The 24199-nt window shown below is 39.1% G+C and overlaps 1 protein-coding gene across 1 annotated transcript in view; it reads right to left on the reverse strand.

Moving 5' to 3' along the window:
* Nucleotides 1-11787, reverse strand: part of LOC118819052 (histamine H3 receptor) — a 36304-nt gene extending 24517 nt beyond the window's left edge. Inside the window, exons 1-2 of the mRNA XM_036586664.1 lie at nucleotides 11427-11787; nucleotides 5107-5273 (exon numbers count right to left, since the gene is read on the reverse strand). Coding sequence (XP_036442557.1) covers nucleotides 5107-5273; nucleotides 11427-11640 — 381 coding nt within the window. The 5' untranslated portion in view covers nucleotides 11641-11787. The remainder of the gene's footprint in view (nucleotides 1-5106; nucleotides 5274-11426) is intronic.
* Nucleotides 11788-24199: the final 12412 nt, after the last annotated feature.

Below are 24199 nucleotides of genomic sequence, written 5' to 3' on the forward strand. Positions count from 1 at the left end.
CTTCTATTGTTACCAGCTTTACATTGTAACAATAGCAGAACCTTTTTAGGTGCTGTATAGAACCATTTTCAAAACACATGTATAACATATTCTCCATCAATCAGAGGAACTATTTCACCATGCAAAGAACCATTTAAGCATGAAATGGCTCTATATAGAACTCATGGTTCTAGATAGAACCATTCCCTTTATTAAAGAACCCTTGAAAATGATATTCTTTAAGAGTGTACACTCTCTACACTCCGTTCAAAGGTTCTTTAGGGAACCAAATATGGTTCTCCTATGGAATTGCTCCAAAGAAGCACCTTTATTTTTAACTGTGCAATTGTTTTTCAATCCCACACACATTAATTATTTACTAGATATTAAAGGGATGATGTCTGTTTTGCTGATCCAAATGAGGATCGCTGGGCATGTATCAAGCATGGCCCATGCTGTGCTTGTAAAACAGCCAACTAGTTGTCCACTGGGGAGCTATTTACCAAACATACATGGATCTGTCTGATTACAGGCCTCATTTTTCAGTCACGCACTACACAGGTGTGATTCACTATGAAAGCTGACATCCTTCGAGAAGCAGGCCTGATTCCACAGCGGTGGGTCTGTGGATCCAGCAGATATTGTATCACCTGGATTTTGAGACTAATGTCTGAATAGAACATTACTTGTGAGACCTGGATCTCATCAAACTTCTAAAGGCGTCTTTCATACCCCTAATGAATACAATGACACAGACAGGGGAGATAACCCTAGAGCAGTACTCTGACTGAGATATTCATAAATATGGGCACCGAACACCAAGGACCGTACTCGTGAGCCCTTTTCGTTTCAAATATGAGCTTCGGTGTCAGTACCTTTATCTTCCAGCTTATTAACCATGCAGAATTTGCTAACTCTTGCTCATCTGCATAAATCAAAGACCACGAAGTGTCTCCAAGATGAGGCATTACCACAGCGCTACTGAATTATGGATTTTGCATGGAGGAGTCCCTTCATTTTTCAGCTAACCTTATCTTGTCCTGACCTCTCCGTTCAGAAGGCAATCAATTTATTTAAAACAGCGGTTTCTTGTTGTGTTTTTAAAGGGACATTTGTCCTGTGTTTTTCTCCTGAGGTCCATTTTTGCATATTTTGTGGGTTTATAGTCATAATTCATTTTTACATGTCCATTTTCCTTAGAATGAATCAGGTTCTTTTGTTAAGACTGCTATATCGTGGGCCTAGAATGACAAGGTTGTCTGCACTGTCTGCATTCAGTCCAGTTTTGACATATTATCAACGACTTCACTTCAAAATAGCAATTTTATGTAGTGCATAAATGGCTTTCATTTTAACAAAGTCATTGCTTTGAGATACTTTCGACTGCGGAGTATTAAAAGCCTGAAATATTCAGAAATAGCCTTTTCCACAATGGACCAAATGCAGAAAGAACCTTTTAATGGTCAGAGCTTCCTTTATGTTCAGAATTAAAAGGTTCTAGCTGTGATTAACCCAAACTGGAATGGAAGTTTCACCAGACTGGTACAGACACAAATTCTGTTGTCATAATTACCTAAAATGCTTGAAATGTACTTGTGCCTGTGCTTCACTGCCCCTGTCTCACGACGGTCACGTTCTACATTTCTAAAATGAAAATTTCCACTGACATTATTTTAGCTAGCTAGCTAATTCATCCTGCTACCCTGATAGCAAGCTTGCTGCTTTGCAGATCAGGTAAGTTACCTAATTAAGCTGGATATCAGTTAGCAAGGTGGCTAACTAACACCAGCTAAATAAGCAAGGTAGCTAACTTTAGTATTTTATTTCCTTGCAAACTAATAACACCCAAAATGACCCCGTATTATCTGATCAATAAACTATATTACCCTGAATTCAGCTTTTATTAGTTAGTTAGTTAGTTAGTTAGTTCTCTGATGATGAGAGATGATAATTTAGCTAGCTGGCTACCTAGCTAACTTTAGCCAACATTAGCAATGGGTATCACTAGCTTAGTTACTGCTTATATTTAACTGGTCACTTAGCAGTATTACTACACTTTCAGCTCACCTTTTGCCACTATTTGTTCTTACTAAGACATTAAATATGTGTAAATGCTAAATTTCCCTCAGTGGCTTGTGAACTGACAACATAGGTATCGCTAGCTAAGTTACTGCTTATAATTGACTGGTCACCCAGCAGTATTACTGTACTTTCAGCTCACGTTTTACCACTATCCATTCTTTCTAAGTCCTTAAATAAGTGTAATCGCTAATTTTACTTCAGTGGCTTGGGAACGGACATCATAGCCAAACTACTACGTTCTCTTACAGCCTACAGTTGAGCTTGGGCACATGGATAGAACATGAATTCATCAACCACACTGACTGAACTGCTGATAGAACCTTTTAACGCCAAGTATGGGATTTTAAAGAAGGAATCTTTAGTCAAAAAACAACAATAATCAGCAATTGATGATGATTAACTGTCATTTCACCCACAAACATTCCTGATTCCATTATCCTGTGACATCAGGTCATGTGCAAAACCAGATTTTCAGAATTAAAATTCGAAGCAAATGATCCATTTTGCTTGAACGTTATGAATGATTCAGAATGAGCATCACTGATTGTATGTGCATCACTGAATTTTGACAAAAAAAATGTCAGATAGACTCTTATAATTCTAAGCACACAAATGACCACTGCACTGTATTTTGCTTCATTCAAAAAGCAGTGCAGGCTGAATGGGTGGGACTAAACTGCTGTAAACTGAATAGGTGGACAGCCTATATGTAGTTGGCTTTCACAAAAACAATGAATACAAAATTTTGCAGATTCATTTCTGTATATTGACTTCTATGCACTGGCATACATTTGAAACTAACACATTCTATCAAACTCTTTCATTTAAAAAATGAGGAAAATAAGGTTTTCCATGATACTGGCCCTTTTCAGGCATAGTGCAAAATGTATTTCTTGTTTTAGACCCTCCTTATTCCCTTTTCAGTATTCTCTTCTGGCTGTGTAACAGTGGTGTCATATTGTTTGGTGTGCTTATTTTTGCCATGAGCTGTTAGTGATGTCGAAATGAGGTTACAAAAGTGACCACTTCTCATCAGCCACTGTGTGCATTATAGCAGATATTAGAGAGTAAACCTCGCTGGGTAAAAATACGTCTCTTTGGCTTCTCGGCGCATCGTTTGACTTCTGTGTTCCCCTTTTAGCCTTGACTTTTAGCCTTGTGGTTAGCATCAGAGGCCGCGCTCAGACAACAAACACAAGCCGGATGGAAAGGTCAGTAAGAGGGGACAGGCTTGTTACGGAGATGCCCCGTGTCTCGTAACTGCCTGAGAGGCTATTTTTGATTGCTGGACAAGCTGCATTCACTCAGTTGAACTGCCTTTAATACCGAATAAGGGCAGTTTGCGCAAATTGTTGTTTACACTGAATGAAAACTTGTCATATATATTATATATTTGTAGTTTTGATTGAGTTGGCCTTACAGGCTGAGCCATCTGCAGAGCGATGAAACTGATGGAGCCCTTACAAAATTGTTGGTTCTGTACATCAAAAAAAGGAGTAAAATGCAAATTTATGGAAATTACATCAGTCTTGGACAGTAATAGGACGGATTCTGGGTACTTTTTCAAGGAGGGCAAAGTGTTTTATGACCTAAAGCAATAACACAATTGTATGTTTTAAATGGAGAAAAAAGAGATGTTGACAAAAACTTGCTCTTTTTTGGCATAATAGGGACGTTTTGCATCACAGTAATTGTCACGATGTCCAAGGTGAGTCAAAGGTTACATTCAGACTGCAGGCAAATCGGATTAGTTCCTCAAATCAGATCTTTTGAGACGACTGTTATTTGCAAGCGATGAGATCGGATTTGTGTGTCCAGACATCACTAGCCTATCTGCGTGGGTTGCTGTCACTCTAGATTTGACATTTTTGTTGTTTGTTGAGCTGCGAGTGGCGAAAAAACACGTTGAAATCCAATTTGAGCAGCCAGAGTGCCAATGTGTAAAAACCAATCAGAATCACTTTTCCAATTCCAAATGTGGTTTGGATCCGATTTGCAAAAATCGGATTTCATGTGGTTTTTAGCCGTCCAAACTATAAAAAATCAATCTGGATATGCTGGAAATCAGATTTGGACTTGCAGTCTGAACACAGTGAAAAGGAACCATCCAAACAGAGGATCTTATGGACCCCAGTGCAATTAAATCCCCCCTATATGAAAATTATCTTCAATTAATATAAAATGACAATGTAACTGGCTTGTTTAGTCCCTTTGTTATGTCTCTAAGTTGAAGATATCCCTTTGCATCCCTTCTTTAAGGGGAATTCCAGTTATTTTTCAAAAGTTCTGCACAGTGAAGTGCTTCAGATGTAAACAAAGTCATTCAGAGTGGTTTGGTGTGAAATGCTCCATTCTAGAGAGTCAGAGTTGTTTACAGTGGTGGTGATAGGAACCAGGCGTCAGAAAAGTTTAATGCCTTTCAAAGCTTAAGATAATTTTTAAAAGGTTTTGCCCTGAAATATATTTTAAATATATTTTTAAAATCTGTTCATGGTGGAGGGGTACATGCAGGGTGTTTTAAGGTGAATACTGACTGAGCTTTCACTGGTGGTGACAGGAACCAGGGGTCCCAAATAAAGTCCTTTTACTTACTTGATGATTTACTTACTGATTTTTTTTTCTTTACCCCAAAGAAAAATTCTTTTTTTCAGATTTGCTACTATTTCATTACCATCAAGTAAGTTAAAAAAAAAATCTGAAAAAAAGTAAGTAAAAGGACTTTATTTGTGACCCCTGGTTCCTGTCACCACCAGTGAAAGCTCAGTCAGTAAGTTCCTTCAGAATTAAATGTCACATCAAACCACTTTGAATGACTTTTTACATCTCAACTGCAGAATTATGCAGAAATATTGAAAAACTGATGGAATTCTGCTTTAATTCTAATACACAGAGGTACATAGTGGTATTGTTATCAGTCTGTGTTGTTCCTGATATATGATTCACACTATATTGTTCCCCTATAGCACACCAGCTGAGACACCCTACTAAATGCATGTATGAGTGTGTGTGTGTGTGTCTGTAGGCACGTTTGAAATCTTCACGTACAGCTCTGGTGACAGACAGGAAGCGGTCGTAGCTGATGAGGACGATGTTGAAGACTGAAGCCGTGCACAGCAGATAGTCCATCACCAGCCACAGCTTGCAGAGGCCTCGGCCCAGCATCCAGCGGCCTGTCAGGATATAGGGCATGTAGACGGGGATACAGAACGCCCCTGAACAGAGAATAACAATGCACAGCACATGACACACTGACTGGAGATAATGAGAGCTATATCAGATTGAGTTGGTGAGTCTTCATCAATATTCCAACATGTCATTCTCTCACGTATCTCAGGGACATGCGGTGTGGAGTAGGCCCGTTAACTCAAAATTACAAGCTGGCCTAACAATGCAGCCACTAGCAAGGCAAAGCCATCATTACGGAAGATCACAAAAGCATCTGTCATTGCTGCAATCAAACATGTCACGTGGAGTAAAAGGAGAAGAAATACACCCTGCAACCGCTTCCACCACCGGAGATAAAAATAAGTGGCTGGTGAGCAGTGTCTCACTACTGAATGCAAAAAAACCCATCATTAAATTTTTTTCTTTGGAGGACAGACTGGGCATCGCCACATATATCTACACGGATCAGGCATAACATTCTGACCACCTTCTTGTTTCTACGCTCATTGTCCATTTTATCAGCTCCACTTACTATATAGGTGCACTTTGTAGTTCTACAGTTACAGACTGTAGTCCATCTGTTTCTCTGCATACTTTGTTAGCCCCCTTTTACCCTGTTCTTCAGTGGTCAGGACCCCCATGGACCCTCACAGAGCAGGTACTATTTGGGTGGTGGATCATTCTCAGCACTGCAGTAACACTGTTGTGGTGGTGTGTTAGTGTGTGTTGCGCTGGTCTGAGTGGATCAGACACAGCAGTGCTGCTGGTCATAATGTTATGCCTGATTCATAACAGTAGTAGTAGTAGAATGTGAGTTTTATTTATTTATTTATTTATTTATTTTGTTCATTATATCCCAGGAGGATAAGCGGTTTAGATGATGGATGGATGGATGATTACAGTTCAAACCTAAAGGAGCCAAATTGCCTGATTAGCTGTCTTGCTACCTAGCTGTCAATACTTAGTAGCCCCCAACTGATGACAGAAACAGCTAGAGCTCAAATAAACAAAGACCCTCTAAAAGTGTCATTAACAAACACCAAATAAACATTACTCACCACCGCCCTCTAAAGGAGCTATAAACAAACATTAAACTAAGCAAATGTTACTCATTGCTGCCCTCTAAAGAGGTTATTCACAAACACCAAGTAAACAAACACTGTTTACCTCCGCCCTCTAAAGATGTAATTAACAAGCATCAAACAAATGTTACTCACCGCTGCCCTCTAAAGATGTAATTAACACCAAACAAACAAACAAATGTTACTCACTGCCGCCCTCTAAAGATGTTATTACCTTCAAACAAACTTTACTCACCACTGCCCTCTATAGGTGTTATTAACAAACATCAAATAAACAAACCTTACTCACATCGCCCTCTAAAGATGTAATTAACAAACACCAAACAAACAAATGTTACTCACTGCTGCCCTCTAAAGGTGTTATTACCTTCAAACAAACGTTACTCACCATTGCCCTCTATAGGTGTTATTAACAAACACAGAATAAACAAACCTTACTCACTGCCGCCCTCTAAAGGTGTTATTAACAAAGATTAAACAAACAAACATTACTCACCACCTCCCTTTAAAGGTGTTTAGTTTACATGCATTTGCCTCAAATAATTGTGATTAGGTGATTATGTAGTTATTGTGACAGGCCTACTGACAATGGATGTCACTTTAAAGAAATGGTCTGGCAGAAAAAACAAAACAAAACAAAACAAAAAACAACAACAAAAAAAGAAATTCACACAAAATTCCACTTTCCACAGGTGTAGTTGATCAGTTGAGACATGGTGTCAAAATTTGCTTCTTCTGTTGCTGGAGCTACAAGGCCAAAGTTACTAACAAACAGCATCCAGCTGCAGTTTTGAAGTTTTGTTCAGTTTCAGAGCTCACTGTAAGTCACACTGTGTCCTAAACCACAGCTACAAGTCTGCGCAACCTTAATGAAGACCTGGATGTGGTTTGAAAACGTTGAGAGAAGTATTGGGGATGCAGTTACGGAAAGGATTTGGGTGACTATTGACTTCTAATGTTTGATAGCAATGTTAGCCTCATAGCTCCAGCTCTAAACTAAAGAAGCAAAAAAAAATTGTGTACTTTTAATTTTTCACTGAATTATTCATTTAAAGAATTTTTTATAAACGTTTGTATAGCAATTAAAGGTTACAAGAGTGTGTCCAAGCCAAGTGCCATTCTGGAACCTTTATTTTTAACAGTCCTTTATTTTTTTTTTTATTATTTTTTTTTTCTAAAACTTTTACAAAAACTTCCACATGAAATATCTCACCACAACTCCTAAAGTGAGCTTTGTGGCAAACTGTGGAACTTTGCTGTATTTCAGTTATACTTACATTCTTTGGGAATATATTTACATTGCATTCATAGACAACCATTCATTTTAATGTGGGGAGAGGAGGTACCAGTATGGCAGCCAAGTAGCCTCATGTATATGTAGAATGACATCATCAGCTATTTTGGTCTCTAATATGCATTTCTAAGGGCATCACTTGCCCTCACTCTTAAAATAAAGCTCCCAAAAACATTCTTTAAAAAGGGGTTCTACGAGGGTTCTTTAGTAAAGGCAATGGTTATATATAGAACCATGACAAATTAAACTGCTTGAATGTTTCCTTTCACTGTGAAATGTTCTTCTCTATGATTGAGAACCTCTCGCTTATAGTTTTTTAAAAAGATATTTTTTTTTATGGTTTTCTGTAGCACCCGAAAGGGTTCCATTATTGTTACGAGTCAAAGAACTACTTTTAGTAAGTACTTTTAGTACTGTGTAAGATGCTTTTTTGCAAAGACTGTGGAAGAACCAGTTTTGGTTCCTAACCTTTCAATTGAGGGCTCTTTAAAGAACTTTTTGTAGTGTGCAGAACCCACATATAATATAACATTTCTATACAAACTGAAGTTTCTTTCCTAGAACCATAGCAAAGAACCTTTTAGGAACCTTACTGGGGCGTATCAGTTCCAGGACCATTCCCTTGTCCTTTTTCATCTCATTTAATCACACAACATGATCTTCTCCAGCTTAGTCAACCTCAATGACACTTTCTAAATTCTGCAGTGTTTGTATTTTAGCACATTTCAATGTATTTCAGTACTAGTTTGCGTATTTCCCGCTGCTCTTCCATGAAGATGAAAGCTGTACAAAGAAAAGTGATGCTTCAACACTTTACACCAGTGAGACCCCAAATGAACAAATCAGCACTTCAGGAAGCTTCAGCAAGGCTCTGCTCAAAGGCCGTGAGTGCCTGAGGGTCTTCGGATGGGCTTTCATTCTTTCTAGCCTCTGATTAAAAGTGACAGTAGAAAACCACTGGAGGAAAACCAAAGATCTCTCAACATCAATCTCTGATATTGGCATTTGAGCCTGACGTAGCTTTCAGTCTTGTTTGACTGAAGTCAGCTGCTGAAGTTCCTAAATCATAGTCATCGTTTACTGAGACCAGAGAGGACAACACGAAAAGCTAGGTGTCAAAACCACCCACATCATGAGAGGACCCGTCGTCCTGGGGTCTGGAATGTTCTTCAGCAGAGCTAAGCCTTCTTGCTTCTTCTATTGCTTTCAACATAATGCTTGCAAAAGAGAAGAGCCAGTTGAAGACCCAAACCACTTAAAAAGAGCTTTTAGTCTTGTTTATAAGGACTTAGTGTGCACACGTTGACAATTGTGTGGGAGGACAGACACTCCAGTGACAGCACAATGCACATGTAATTGTGGCCAACGTCAAGCTGAGTGGTCGGGCAGCGAATGTAGGCTACGTGGACCACAGTGACGAAATGTGCATCACAGCTGCTGATTAATGCCAAGGGCCAAGTAGAGGGAGGCGAAACTCTGGAGGACACATTGACCTTATTAAGTATAAAGTAAAACTCACTACAAGCAAAACTGGCAAAGAAATGTATAACTAAAGATTATTGTTTACAGGCTGTAAAAGACTATCTCACTACAGACTCTACAGATATCTATAGATTACTATCTGCAGACTACATACTACCATATACAGATTACAAATGACTATCTACAGACTACTAATTACCTTCAATAGACTAAGGATTACTATCTGCAGACCACTGATTACTATCTACAAACTATATTTTACTACCTAAAAACTATAGATTACTATCTGCAAACTACAGATTACTATCTACAGACTACGGATTAACATCTGCAGGCTACAGATTATCTACAGACTTCAAATGACTATATGCAGACTACAGATTATAACGTAAAAACTATGGATTACTGTGAATACACACTACTATCTACAGACCTCATATTACCATTTTCAGCTATATACTATGATCTACTGACTACAGATTACTAACTACAGACTACAGATTATTGTCTACAGACTTCATATTATCATTTTCTGACTACATACAATTTACTGACTGCAGATTACTATCCACAAACTACAGATTACTATCTACAGACTACAGATTAATATCTACAGACTACAAAGTACTATCTACACATTACAGATTACTATCTACAGACTACATATTTCTATCTACTGATGACAAATTACTATTTACAGACTTCAGATTACTATATGCAGACTACAGATTACTGTCTACACCCTACAAATGACTATTTACACACTACAGATTATCTACAGATTTGCTATATGCCGACTACAGATTACTATCTACAAACTACAGATTACTGTTGACACACTACACATTTCTATCTACAGACCTCATATTACCATTTTCAGACTACATATTACTATCTACTGATTACAAATTACTATTTACAGACTTCAGATTACTGTCTACACACTACAGATTACTCTTTACAAACCTCATATTACCATTTTCAGACTGCATATTACAATCCACTGACCACAGATTACTATCTGCAAACTACAGATTACAATCTGAAAACTACATATTAATATCTACAGACTTCAAATAACAATATGTAGACTACAGATTAATATCTACAAACTACAGATTACTGTCTACACACTACATATTACAATCTACAGACTTCATATTACCATTTTCAGACTACATATTTTGATCTACTGACTACAGATTACTATCTGCAGGCTACAGATTACTATTTACAAAGTTCAGTTTGCTACCAACAGACTACAGATGACTAAATACAGACTACAGATAATTATGTTCAGGATACAGATCACTATCTACAAACTACAGATTACTGTATACACACCACACATTACTATCTACAGACCGCATATTACCATTTTCAGACTACATATAATGCAGATTACAGATTATTATCTCTCTGCAGACTGTAAATTAGATATTATGCTGAATCCTACACTCCTTGAAAAACTGAGGAACAAACAGATCCCATTCACTGAGAGGAGGCTGGGCTGGGTCCCTACAGTGAGTGAACTGGTCAGGAGACACGCTGTGAATCTATGTATTTGTATGTAACTGCACTCTTACAAAAGATATTTCTTTAAGGGTTCTTTAGTACGGACAATGGTTCTATAGAGAATCCCAAACACTCAAAGAACAAAGGGTTTTTTGCATGGTGAAATGGTTCTTCAGATTGATGGAGAATGTGTTGTAAATGGTTCTATATGGCACCAAAAAGGGTTCTGCTATTGTTATGTTGTGAAGCTTGTAACAATAGCAGAACCCTTTTTGGTTCTATATAGAACCCTTTCAGAACCATAAACAACACATTTTCCATCAATCTGAAGAATGTTTTCACAATGCAAAGAATCATTTAAGCATGTAAGTGGGTCTTTGAGTGTTCAGGTTCTATATAGAACCCCTGTCTTTATTAAAGAACCCTTGAGAACCACCTTTTTAAGAGTGATACTGGACATTGGAATTAGTTATGAAGATTTGAAAAGAAAACAAAGGCGAGGACAGTCTTTACTTAAATGTCATCATTTCCAGCCCATGTAGCAGAACCCTTTTTGGTGCTATTTAGAACCCTGTATATAAAGGTTTTATCTAGAACCATATACAACACATTCTCCATCAATCTGAAAAACCGTTTCACCATGCAACGAACCATTTAAGCAATTGAGTGTTTATGGTTCTATATAAAGCCACTGTGTTTACTAAAGAACCCTTGAGAACCACCTTTTTAAGGGTGATGCTGGACATTTTTCATCTGTCTGAAGAACCTTTTTCACCATGCAAAGAACATTTTGAACTGGAAAAGCCTCCACACATATTAATACTCACCAACAAGAAAATCTGATATGGCCAAATTGAGGAAGAAGTAATTGCTCTGATTTCTGAGGCTCTTGTCCACGACGAACGCGAGGATGACCAACGCGTTTCCAGCCACCACCACGACCACCAGAGTGACCATCAGAGCCGCGAGCATGGCCGTGGTGGAGGCAGGTAAACCGGCGCTCGCGCTGGAGTTGTTGGACCCAGAAAAGCAGGTGACCATCGTCAAATCAGGGCGACCTCCTGGACCTGCAGGCTGCACTCATCCATCGCTCGGCTCGAAGACTCGGTCCGTCCGTCCGCTTCACTTCGGCGCGCAGCGGCACTTTTCACCTCATCGCTGCTGCCCAAACTTTGACTCGCGTGCAGAAGGTCTGGAGCGCAGGCGCTGGGCGGGTGGTCGGGGGTCTCCGCGCTCCATGCCGCGCGGGCTCCGGGTCTCCTGCCTGAGCGGCGTGTTTGTGGAAAGGGCGATAAGGAGGGAGGAAGCACGGGCTTGGTGGCTTTCCAGCACGGAGAGCGCGCGAGCTGAGAAGCCCGCTGGCACGAGCGCCAGTGAATTAATCTCGGCAGCCTCCTCGCGCCTCCCTGCGGACCATCATCACTCAGTCACCATAAGCCAAAGAACAAAGTAGGAGACGGTAAAGCAGCTCCGGGGATTGGGTTGTGTTTCTGCTGAAGCCCTTAAAAAATAATAAAAAATACTTTATTCCAGAAAGTTAACTTTCTTTTGAGAACCCAAACTTCTGTCTTTGCTTTTGAGCATCTTATATTTCTCATATCTTTGTCCTTATTCCAGAAAAAAAACATCTGTCTTTTGACCACTCAGTCTTCTACAGCTGCATCTGGACACTTCCCAACACATCACTCCCCAAAATCCAGACACAGCCCTGCTGAAAAAAAGGGTTCCATGCAAAGAACCCTTTAAGCATGCAGATGGGCCTTTGATTGTTGCATGGTTCTCTATAGAACTGGAATTTGTTAGGAAGATCTAAAAAGACCAAAGACAAGTACAGAGTACAGTCTTCACTTCCAGCACATGTTAATTCGGTGCTAGATGTAACTCCCCTGCTGAAAAAGGACCATGAGAAACTATTAGGATTAAAACCTAATGTTTTTGCTTTCTAATAGGAATTGGCTGGTTTCTAACAGAGACCACTAGTTTCCTGTAGAACACATTTAGATCCCATTAGGAAACCATAAGCTACCTTTAGAATCAGTCATTGGTCACCTGTTAAACCATTAGCATCCTTTACTTTGTGATGTCAACTCATTAAAAAAAAGCTCAAACTCATACTAAACCCTCAGGAACCAACAGACACCCTTAATGGTTTTCAGCAGGGAGGATCACCCTTTTTGAGAAAGCAGCCAAAAATGGGTGTTGGTATCAAATCTTTTAAAAAAAGTCTCTCTTTTGATCGCTCTGCCTTCTAGAAAATTTGCCTATGTTTAACTTTGCCAGCCTTCTATTCAGCACTCAGTCTGCTGTCGCTGGATTTGGGCAATACCATCCACCTCATTTTCACCAGTGAAGACACCAGTTCATTTTTTTGATACAACACACTGGAGGATGAAACCATGTCTTTAAAAAAAATTACTCCAGATAAGCAACTTTCTTTTGACCACACAAGCTTGGTCTCCTCCCACCAAGGCAGTTTTGAATGCTGCTTAACACATCATTCTCAGAAATGAAGAATCAGACTGCTGCTTTAGTTGTTTTCTTTTTTTTATTTATTTGTCTTTATAATAAAAAAAACACCTTATTCCAAAAAGCCACCTGTCTTTTGACCACTCGGTCTTCTATAGTTGCATCTGGTCACTCCCAAACACGTCACTCTCGAAAATCAAGACACATCCGCATTTTTTTGATAGAGCAGCCCAGCATGTATATTGAAACTAAGGCCCAGTCCCATTTTATTTTTACCCCTACCCCTTGTTTTCGAGTGTCACCTTGCCCCTTGGAACTGAGTTACAAGTTGTAGTGTTTGAAATCTTCCACTATGAAATGGGACCCTCAAATAAAAAGAGCATTACTTCATTAACAGCTACTAGCGCTGCTCTGTAGGCGACCCTGCCAGTCTGCAGTGACAGCAGAGGAGGGTAACGTTCAGCTCCTCACTGCTGGGCTTTAGTTACATTTAGGGAATCATATGCCTTCAAAGGGGGGGAATGTGATAATTATTTATTATTGCCCACTGCATTTTCCTGTTCCACCTTAAACAGTGCAGCAGTTTGAATGCCTGAGGTGGCAGAATGTAACTGCTGCACCATTTAAGGTGGAATGGGAATTTTAGCTGGGTAGCTACTGAGAAATCAGCAAACAGCTCATGTCTTAAAAATCCAAAAGATCAACTGTCTTGACCACCTAATCTTCTGTAGATGCATTTGGGCAGTCCAAAACACGCCGTTCTAGAAACTTGCTTTATAGCAGCCAATTGATGGATATTAAAACCAAGTCTTTACATAATACTGTAGTGGTCAATTTTATTGTGACCATTCGTCCTTCTAGATACTCTTTACTTCTGTCCCTGCTGGTCTAGTGGCTTGGCTTCAATGCTCTCACCACCATAGCCTGGGTTCGATTCCCGGTCGGGGAAGTTTTCTGTTTCTTAGAGGTCCTCAGTTGTCGGCTGCAGGTTAGAGTACCAGCTTTGTGACTAGAAGGTCGCCGCTTCGAACCCCTGAGCTGACAGGATGTGACTGAAGTGTCCTTGAGCAAGGCAGCTAACCCTGGGCTCTGGGCAAGTGTGCTCACTGCCCCCTTGAGTTTGGATGTCATATTCCTCTATGTGCAAGCAGAACTGGTCAATGGTAATGAATTCAGTTGTTGAATTTGGACTGCCAGCTACAGTATTCTCACATATTAAGACACAATCACAGGTTCTTCTTTGATAAAGGATCCAATAATGGATGTTGAAACCATGTCCTTGAAATGAAAATCAACTTTCTTTTAATCGCCTAACCTCCTTGTGGTGCATTCTGCCAATGCAAATCTGCTTGGGGATGAATAAAGTATCCTACATACATCTATTTATCCACATTCAAACAAGGATCCCAAACAAGGCATGTTTCTCCTGATCCTCTGCTATCACAGACTCAGCTCTTACGCTGTGTGTAGATTAACAATAATGGCACAACCCACGAATCGATTAACGTGTTTTGCTCTCCTAGCAGAGCTGTGGTGCCGCACGACTCGTTTCAGGACCACGGACAGCAGCAACAGGACGACAGCCAGATCCACCCAGCTTTGATAGCAGATCATCACCTGATCCAGATCTCAAAAAACAACTCATGGTGGAAATGGTTGGATGATTAAAGACTGCAAATTTGCACCTACAGACTAAAGATCTGTATCTGCCTATTGAGGGTGCAACAATTTCAACACAGTATTGGAAAAGTTGAAAGTATCTAAGTTTGAAACAGTGTGTGGAGGTAAAACTGTATACGCCCCTCACTCTCTTTGAAAGCCACTGTGAAAAATGAAATCTATGCATCTGTGTGCACCCTATCACACAGGGGCGTCACCTGGCCTGAGCCCCCGGCCTTTAGCCCAGAATATTTTTATCACTAATATTTCATATGTTTCACCCCGACTCAATTACACATCACTCTCATCATCCAGGGTTTCATTCAGGGGCACATTCACCCACTCCTCTAACTCAGAGAGAGAGAGAGAGAGAGAGAGAGAGAGAGAGAGAGAGAGAGAGAGCGAGAGAGAGAGAGTGAGGGAGAGAGACAGAGACAGAGAAAGTGAGGGAGAGAGAGACAGCGATAGAGGGAGTGAGGGAGAGAGAGAGAAATAGACTGTGCATGTGACAGAGAGAATGAGAGGGAGAGAGTGAGGGAGAGAGTGAAGAAGAGAGAGAGTGAGGGAGGGAGAAAGAGAAAAAGGGAGAGAGTAAGTGAGAGAGAGAGTGAAGAAGAGAGAAAGAGGGAGAATGAGAGAAAGAGAGAGAGAGACAGTGTGCGTGTGATGGAGAGAGAATGACAGACAGAGAGTGAAGAAGAGAGAAGGAGAGAGAATATGAGAGAGAGAGAGAGAGAGAGAGAGAGAGAGAGAGAGAGAGAGATAGAGATGCACCTTAAATCAATTCCCAAAGCAACATTGCAGTTTCAGGCACTCCGATCCCAGGAGCTGAACCCTGAAAAGAGTCCCCTGTGTCAGCTGGTACAGAGATTGACCACCTCACTGACCACCCCCAAAAACCCCAAATCACTGACCAGCACTGCTTCCCAAACACCAATCAGAATAAACCAAATTATTAAACAAAGCAAAAATACCTACCTGGAACATTGGAAACACCAAATTCACTCACAAAACAGACTGAACTGCTTTCTGGCCCTAAAACAGGAATACAAATTGGCTGAATATCTTGTTACTGTCCAAGATATGACGCAGAGACGGCTCCTCACCAAATACAGACTCAGTGACCACAGCCTGGCCATCGAGAGAGGCAGGTTTAAAAAGTCCTGGCTAGTGAGAGAGGAGTAGAGGAGTGTGCGGTCACTGCGGGACAGGTGAGGTAGAGACAGAGGTGCACTTCCTACTAAACTGCCCAAAATATGAGTCTATTAGAAATAAATATTTTAACCAATTTATAAAACGGATAAAGAACTTCAGGACGTTGGGAGATCACGATAAATTAGTAATTATATTAGGAGAGGGTCCAGCAGTGCCCACTGCAGCCAGATAGGTGTATGAGTGCCATACACTCCGAGACAGTGAGTGACCACCAAACCACAGCCTTTACTCACAGTTATATATGTACATATGTAATATAGATGTCCTTTTTTTCTTCTCTTTTTTCTCTTATTACTCACATAAATATATTTGATAATTAACTGTTTTTTGTTTTGTTTTTGTTTTTTTTCTTCTTCCCTGTTATAAACTACACATATTCAATAGGTTTTGTTTTATTTTTACATAAACTTTGATATTATTTATTGATAATTAACACTTTCTCTTCTTAGTTGTTGCATTATCATATTAATCCTGGTTTGTATTTAGTTTTAATTTTTTTGTTTGTTTTTTTTAAATTAACTTTTAATATATAGATCATTTTTGTTGTGCTTTGACAATACAAATGTAAATTTGTCATGTCAATAAAGCAAACTTGAACTTAAGAGAGAGAGAGAGACAGTCTGCGTGTGACGAGAGAGAGAATGAGAGAGAGAGAGAGAGAGGGAGAGAGAGAGAGTGAGGGAGAGAGTGAAGAAGAGAGAGAGAGAGAGGGACTGTGTGTGTGACGAGAGAGAGAATGAGAGAAAGGGAGAGAGAGAGTGAGGGAGAGAGAGAGAAAGAGAGAGAGCAGAGTGAGAGAGAAAATGCATGTGCGCCTCATCTATAAAAAATATAAAAAAGGCAAATCTACTACATTGTAAAACAACAGTGATTTTACCTTATTGAAGAAAACAAACTGTCTGTTTTACATTTTAATTTTACCAAAATAGTCAGTAATATTCTATTAACTCATTATTTAAGGTAGAATAACATCACAGTTTGAAGGTAACTCAAGCATTTTAGGCAAGAACAGTTTGCTGGATGACTAATTAGCTTTTCAAAGATATAAAAGCTGTGTATGAATTGTTTCTTTGTCAGCGGGACATTCGGGAGGCGACGTGTGGAGGAGCTGGCTGATGTGGAGAGAGAGGAAACGTGCAGAGGACTTTAAGAACAGCATTATCTCTGTTTCTCAGTTCATTTATTGTTTTCTTCATTACAGATTATCTATTTACAAACTACAGACTAGTCTCTGCAGACTGCAGATTCATTATCTACAAACTACAGATTAGACTCTTTAGATTACGGATCTATTATATATTTACAGAGTACTCTCTAGAGATTGCAGATGTATTATTCATCTACAGATTACAGATTACTCTCTGCAGATTACACATGTATTATCTATCTACAGAGTACAGATTAGACATATATTATCTATCCACATACTACAGATTACTCCCCACGATTAGACATGTATTATCTATCTACAGACCACAGATTACTCCCTACAGATTAGACAGGTATTATCTATCTAGACCACAGATTACTCTTTACAGATTACACTTGTGTCATCTATCTACACACCACAGATTACTCTCTATAGATTTCAGAGTTATTATCTGTCTACAGAATACCAATTACTCTCTACAGATTATAGATGTATTATCTATCTACAGGATACTGATTACACCCTACAGATGAAAGATTATTTTTATTACACTGTAAAAATTACAGAAATATTTTCTATCTACAGACTGCAGTTTACTCTCTACAGATTACAGTTATTATCTGTTTACAGACCACAGATTAAACTGTACAGATTTCAGATTTATAATCTTAAACTACAGATTACTCTCTACAGATTACAGTTATTATCTATTGACAGACTACAGATTACACACCACAGATTAAAGATTTATCATTGTAGACTACAGATTACACTCTACAGATTATAGATGTATTATCTATCTACAGTACACTGATTACTCTCTGCAGATGAGGGAAGAATTATCTATTTACAGACTACAGATTAAGCTGTACAGTTTACAGATCTATTATTTATCTACAGATTACACTCAAGTTTCAAGCCAAGATTTGAAAACAGATTTATCAGAACTGTCTTCTTCTTCTTTTTTTTTAGACTGCATACATTATGCACTTGCGCTCCATGTAATCTTGATAAAAATGAACATGTGTAATTATACTCTCTGTCAGAGGTTGAGTCCTTTTTCACAGAATGACTCACTTCCCCGCTGACACAAAAGAACAATTTGGCCCAATGAGTTAATTCTCAGCTGTGTGTGAGTGTGGGTGGGGGTGGAGGGGGGCGTGTGTAGCATTACACACGGTTAAAGCCTTTGACACGTTATACAGTTCATGCATAGTTGATTAGAAATATGATTAACTCAGTTCTACATACTTGTAACACAGGACTGAAGCAGCGGACCACCTGCAGAGTTGGTTACCATCTCATCCACTGCTAGAGATTCATCTGATTTGTTTGAAGAGGTCAATCTGTTGAGTCTTCTTCTATGTCTCCCACACAAATGCTTCGTCCAGCCCTTTCAGAATCTCATTTTCGACTAATTGTGAAGTGCTAATTGCACATGCACTCAGGTCTTCCACTTAAAATCCACTATCCACCCTGATACGAAAAGGTTAAGAGCGCTGTTACGGGTGGATCCCTAGCTGACGTGACAGAGGTTTGGCCCCAGACATCTTGACCATCTAGCTGGCTAATAAACAAGGCTCTACGAAGAGTGTATTCCTAGGTGATGTTTTTAACAAGGTGGTACCTACGTAAACTGCTTATTGCAAATGAGTGCAAATCACTGGAGTGATCTGGGGTCAAAGAAACAAAAACTACTCCCAACTGTCCCCTCTGGCAAGCTCAGACCTTTAACCCAATGTTCCTGTATGCAAATAATGCAAGTCCTCAGCCACCACCACCTACAGAGGGGCATGAGGGGCATGTACACTCTTAAAAATGAAGGATTTTTTGGAGTGATACCGTAGCCCTACTTTTGATGTCTTAAAGAATCTTTCAATGGACAGTTCTTAAAAAGGAAATCTACAGGTTTCTAATAGTCGTCAATTATAACTGTATTTTCTCATGTTTTACCATAGAAGTATGAACATAATTGGCAAAAGTTATTGCATGTGGAATTTTGAGGATATCAGATATAAGATGATCCACTTGTACAAGGAAAGTCAAAGGAAAAATAAATGAAAAAAAAAAAACAGAAGTTTCCAAAACTAGAGTTCAAAAATTATTCAAAGACCTAGACAAGATGGAGCTACTAAGACGTATTAGACCACCAAAACTGTCCCCATCAGATAAACAGCACTTAAAACTCTCATCTCTGAGAGAGAGGAGAAAATCAAACTGCTTCAGATCTGAAAACATCCACAGGTGTTTCTGTCCATCCTTCCATTGTGAGAAGACGACTCAGCGCTGTGGGTCTGAAAGGATGTGTAGCTGTCAAGAAGAACCTCACTGAGAAAAGGAGACGGACACATCAAACAAAGAAGCTGAACGATGGACTGACCACCCCAGAGTCCAGACCTCAACATCACTGAATGTGTTTTGGATTATTTTGATTGTGAGAAGCAGAAAATGCAACCAACTTCTACGACTGAACTTTGGAGGTGTGGAAAAATATCCCTGCAGATTTGTTTGAAAATCTGAAAGCGAGTCTCCTGAGTGGACACACTGCACACTGAGGCTTCTGTGTAATTTTCTGTTAAATATATGTTTTCCGAACATAGACAGACAAACAGAAAGACAAACATACAGACAGACAGACAGACAGACAGGCAGACAGACAGACAGGCAGATAGATAGATAGATAGATAGAACTTTATTGATCCCGAAGGGAAATTGCACTGTTTCAGTAGCAAGACATATAATTGCACATAAACTTACATATACTATGCAGAAAATAAAAAAATAGAAATAAAAATAAGTTCATAAGTTCATAAGTTCAAGTATAAAAGAGTATAAAAAGAGTAGAAATAAAACTTTCTCTATTTGCCTATTTACAACATATATAACATTCTATTGATTTTGAATAATTTGTGGAAGCTGTAAAAACAATAAAATGTTCAATGATGAACAGAGTTATGCATGATTCCATAGTAATTGAAAAAGCTGTACAGCACTGAGAATGAAGTTGAGAGTGCCTTATATTGGAGAAGCGCTGACCAAGTCTTGCTGCTCATGTCATACCATGTCATAACTTCTTGTTGTTCCCAAAGTCCTTTAAATTGTGAATAAACCATCTCTTCTGTGATGTCCACTTTATGAAGTTATTAATGAATTAAAGTTATTAACCCTTTAACAAGCCATGGGCCCAACGTTGGACCCAAAGTTTCATTACACACTTCTATAACCTAAGAATAGCTTCATTAGTTTGCATTGAAGTTCCTGTAGCTACTGAATAACAAGCCTTTGTATGAAATAAACCAGGATTGTTAATAACCTAGATTAGAGATTAGATTAAAAAATACCGGAGTATTCCTTCAAAAACCATCATTGGTGGTTCTTCTGCCAGACCAGAGAAGCATGTTGACCCCTTTAATTATATTTATTAAGTACACTAAAAAAGAGGGTTCTTCAAGGGTTCTTTGGCAAAATGAATGGTTCTATATATAACCAAATGCTTAAATGGTTCTTTGCAAAAATGTTCTTCAGATCTTGGTGGAGAATGTGCTGCATATGGTTCTACATAGCACCAAAAAGGGTTCTTCCATTGTTACAATGTCAAGCTTGTAATAATAGAAGAACGCTTGTAGGTGCTATACAGAACCATTTTCAAAAAGGGTCTATATAGATCCATATGCAACACATTTTCCAGCCATCTGAAGAACGTTTTTGCCTTGCAAAGAACAATTTAAGCAAGAAATGTGGAAGCATTGGTAAAGAACCCTTAAAGAACCATCATTTTTGAGGGTGTAGAACATAAAGAAATTAAAAGGCCGCCTGACAATTCAGTCTTTATCGAGCCTAATATGTTTTCATATGTGTAAGGATACAGTTTAACTGGAACTAGACGGTGATGATTTTGTGTGTATAATAATAGACCCGCCCTTTAGAACTGTAGTCTTGCACCAGCGACACAAATCTTGCTACATTCATTATAATGAAGTGAAAGACAGCGGCCTTCAAATAGCACGAAGCAAACGGCAAATTCAATAAGCATTCACCCAGCCTTAAACTCCACTGTTTAACAGAGGTTTTCAAAATCAATCTTTTCTGCAGGCTTCATAACTGCTGACAACGTGGCTTTATCTTACAGATCGTGTTGGAACACTTTTAATCTGCTGTTCTTCTGCTGAAAGTAGGTTATGTCTCGGAGATAAACTGAGCCGTCTTTGTTGTGCGGAACAACCAGGCAGAACCGAAGTGGCTCGCTGTCCTCATTTGATGTTGAAGTTCATTAAAAAGTTGCACGGCTTTCACTTAAAAGACGTTTGGCCTTGAGTGTTTTTATTTGGGTTTAATTTCGTCATTTTGAAATTTCATGCTATGCAGTGTGACTGAAATTCCGAGGTTTAATCTCATTATCTGCTCTCCCATAAAACCCTCCCCTCTCCGTAACTGCTCCAGAGACTCCACACTGCTGAGATTTCCACAACAATCAGAATCCACTACTCACAGTTTGATACAGGCGTGATTTTGTCTCGTTCCCTCTTACATAACGGAAACTCTAGAGGTTCAATAACACGTTTTCAGGTTCAGTACTGTTTTCGATGCGGAAGTCAAGACCTGCTTAAGTCTTTCAATATTTTATGTATTAAAAACATTTTGATTTTACAAAGTTCAGAAAAAGTCATTCATTTGAGTGTGGGTGTGTAAACAGCATAAGATCAATCCACTTTACCTGGATGGGATGTGCGAAGATGCCTAGGCCCAATCCCATCTCACCCCGTGCCTCTACCACTTAGCCCTTACCCCTCTGTTTTGCGCGCTCATGTCAAGGGGGTAGGGTGTCCCGATGTTTCTTGAGATAGAGGCGTAGGGCGAAGCGTTCAGGCTACATGGCCCTCCAAACGAAGGTTTTTCAGAGACTCCAAACAGAGTGTTATAAGAAAAAAAGAAAAACCGGTAAGATGGCTGCGCGAGCAACCAAAGAAACACACAAATATAAGTAAAATTATGATAATTATGATATGATGTATTGTCTTAGTTTAATGGTGTTTCAGTGTATTATGGTCCTTTTCTTCATAACAAGCATTAAAAATCGCTAGTAGTTTGCTGATGTCTTGGTAGCTAGCTAACTACATTTCCTGTTCCACCTTAAATGGTGCAGCAGTGACATTCTGGCGCCTCAGAACTACTGCATCATTTAAGGTGGAACAGGAAAATTCAAACAAGAAGCTGGCGAATATCTGACTTCAGCTTCATATTACTGAAGAATTAGGGGTGGGTGATAATAAATAATTGTCGCATCTTCCACTTTTTAAAGGCATATTATTCCCTAAATGTATCTAAAGCCCAGCAGTGAGGAGCTGAACTTCACCCTCCTCTGCTATCACTGAAGACGGGCAGGGTCGCCTACAGAGCAGCGCTAGTAGCTTGTTAATGAAGTAATGCTCTTTTTTATTTTATTTTATTTTATTTTTATTTGCTCATTTCATAGGGAAGACTTCAAACACTAACTTTTGTAACTCAGTTGCAAAGGTGTGAACACCCCCCAGTCAAGTTAACAGATCCTCCACAGGGAACACATTTCAGTGCACAATTTCTATTTATTTGTTGAGTTTACACACTAGGGGAAGAAAATAAATCATAAAATATAAAAAGTGCTATGCTTGCATAACTTTTTCCACTACTTTTCTCCCCAATATGTTCAGCAAATAAACAGTAATTGTGCCTTGTAAAATGTACAGTAGTGTGTTTTTATTATTCTTATTAAAACAGTGAACTTATTTTCACTATTTTCACATAATCAAAACATGTCATTTCACCAGTGGTGCCAAAACCTTTCCACACATTTGAGGGAATAACAACTATACAAAATGAATGTAAACTTTATGATATAAACAGTGATATAGTACAATAAGGCATTCTAGTTGTCTTTAGCAGCCTACATGTGCACTGTGTAATATAGAATAATATACGGTGGTTATAACAGCCCTTCGCTTGGGCAGACTGACACATGTGCCAAACAACCCCACTTACTTCAGGACACACTTCATTTTAGCTTATTATTACTTATAACTGGCTTTCAATTCATATATCAACATATAGTCGCCGAAATGAATACATGTTCAGTATCTCTCTGTAAGGCACTTCTGTGATGTATTGACTCTTTTTCTGGTTTTAACACACAAAAGAAAAAGTTATCCCCACCTTAACAAACTGTTCAGCACTCTTGACAAAATGAATGAGTGCTGGACAAGAGGGCAGTCATTTTCAAGCAAGATTTCCTCTACTGACCCAGAAATTAACCCCTGTGCCAACCAACCCCAATTTTGCCAAAAGTTTACATTTTGTATCATGCACGTGTTCAGTAAAAGACAATTGTGTTGCTAGCTAACAGTATCTTGCCGATGATTGATAATTAGACTAAAGTAAATGTTACTGTGTTTTCATTCAAAGTAACAGCACAAAGAATCACACAGAAAAGTGTCCAGTGGCCGGTCCCCTCAGTGCTGTCCATTAGGGGCCCTTTGAAGCGACTGCTTTTCAACACTACAAAATAGCTGCTGTGACTATTCTCCCTTCAAAGTCCCATACGTAGTCCCGTGCTTCATTTATGCTGTTTGGAACACACGGCCGGATCTGTCACGCTGATGATGAAAGATAACGCGCGAGTCCACTATAGAACTGCGTGGAGTCTCAGTAATGAAGCCCCAAGGCTAGCAATGCTAACCGAACATCAAAAGTAGGCCCAAAGACTGCCCGGCGAGACTAAAAGGCAGAAACAGACAATGTATTTGCTTTGTCTCATAGAAGAATGAATTTCATGCAATATTCTTTCTACACAGGAACGTATGCAAAAGTTTTGGCACCCTGGTCAACTGCTGTGTGAAGTGAAAATAAGTTGACAAGTCCTTTACAGAAAACACACCCCACTTCAGCCCATTTGAATGCATAGTTACTGTTTATTTGCTGAATTTAATACATTGGGGTGAAATGAAACATAAAATGTGGCCTGTGCAAAAGTTATGGCACTTTTGATATTTTGTGCTTTACTTACAGATTTAATGTTAAATTCAGCAAATTAAAAAAAGCTAAAATTTGTAGGAAAAATATTTACTCATCCTCCAAGTT

Source organism: Colossoma macropomum, unplaced genomic scaffold (genome assembly GCF_904425465.1).
Source record: "Colossoma macropomum unplaced genomic scaffold, Colossoma_macropomum, whole genome shotgun sequence".
NCBI lineage: Eukaryota > Metazoa > Chordata > Actinopteri > Characiformes > Serrasalmidae > Colossoma > Colossoma macropomum.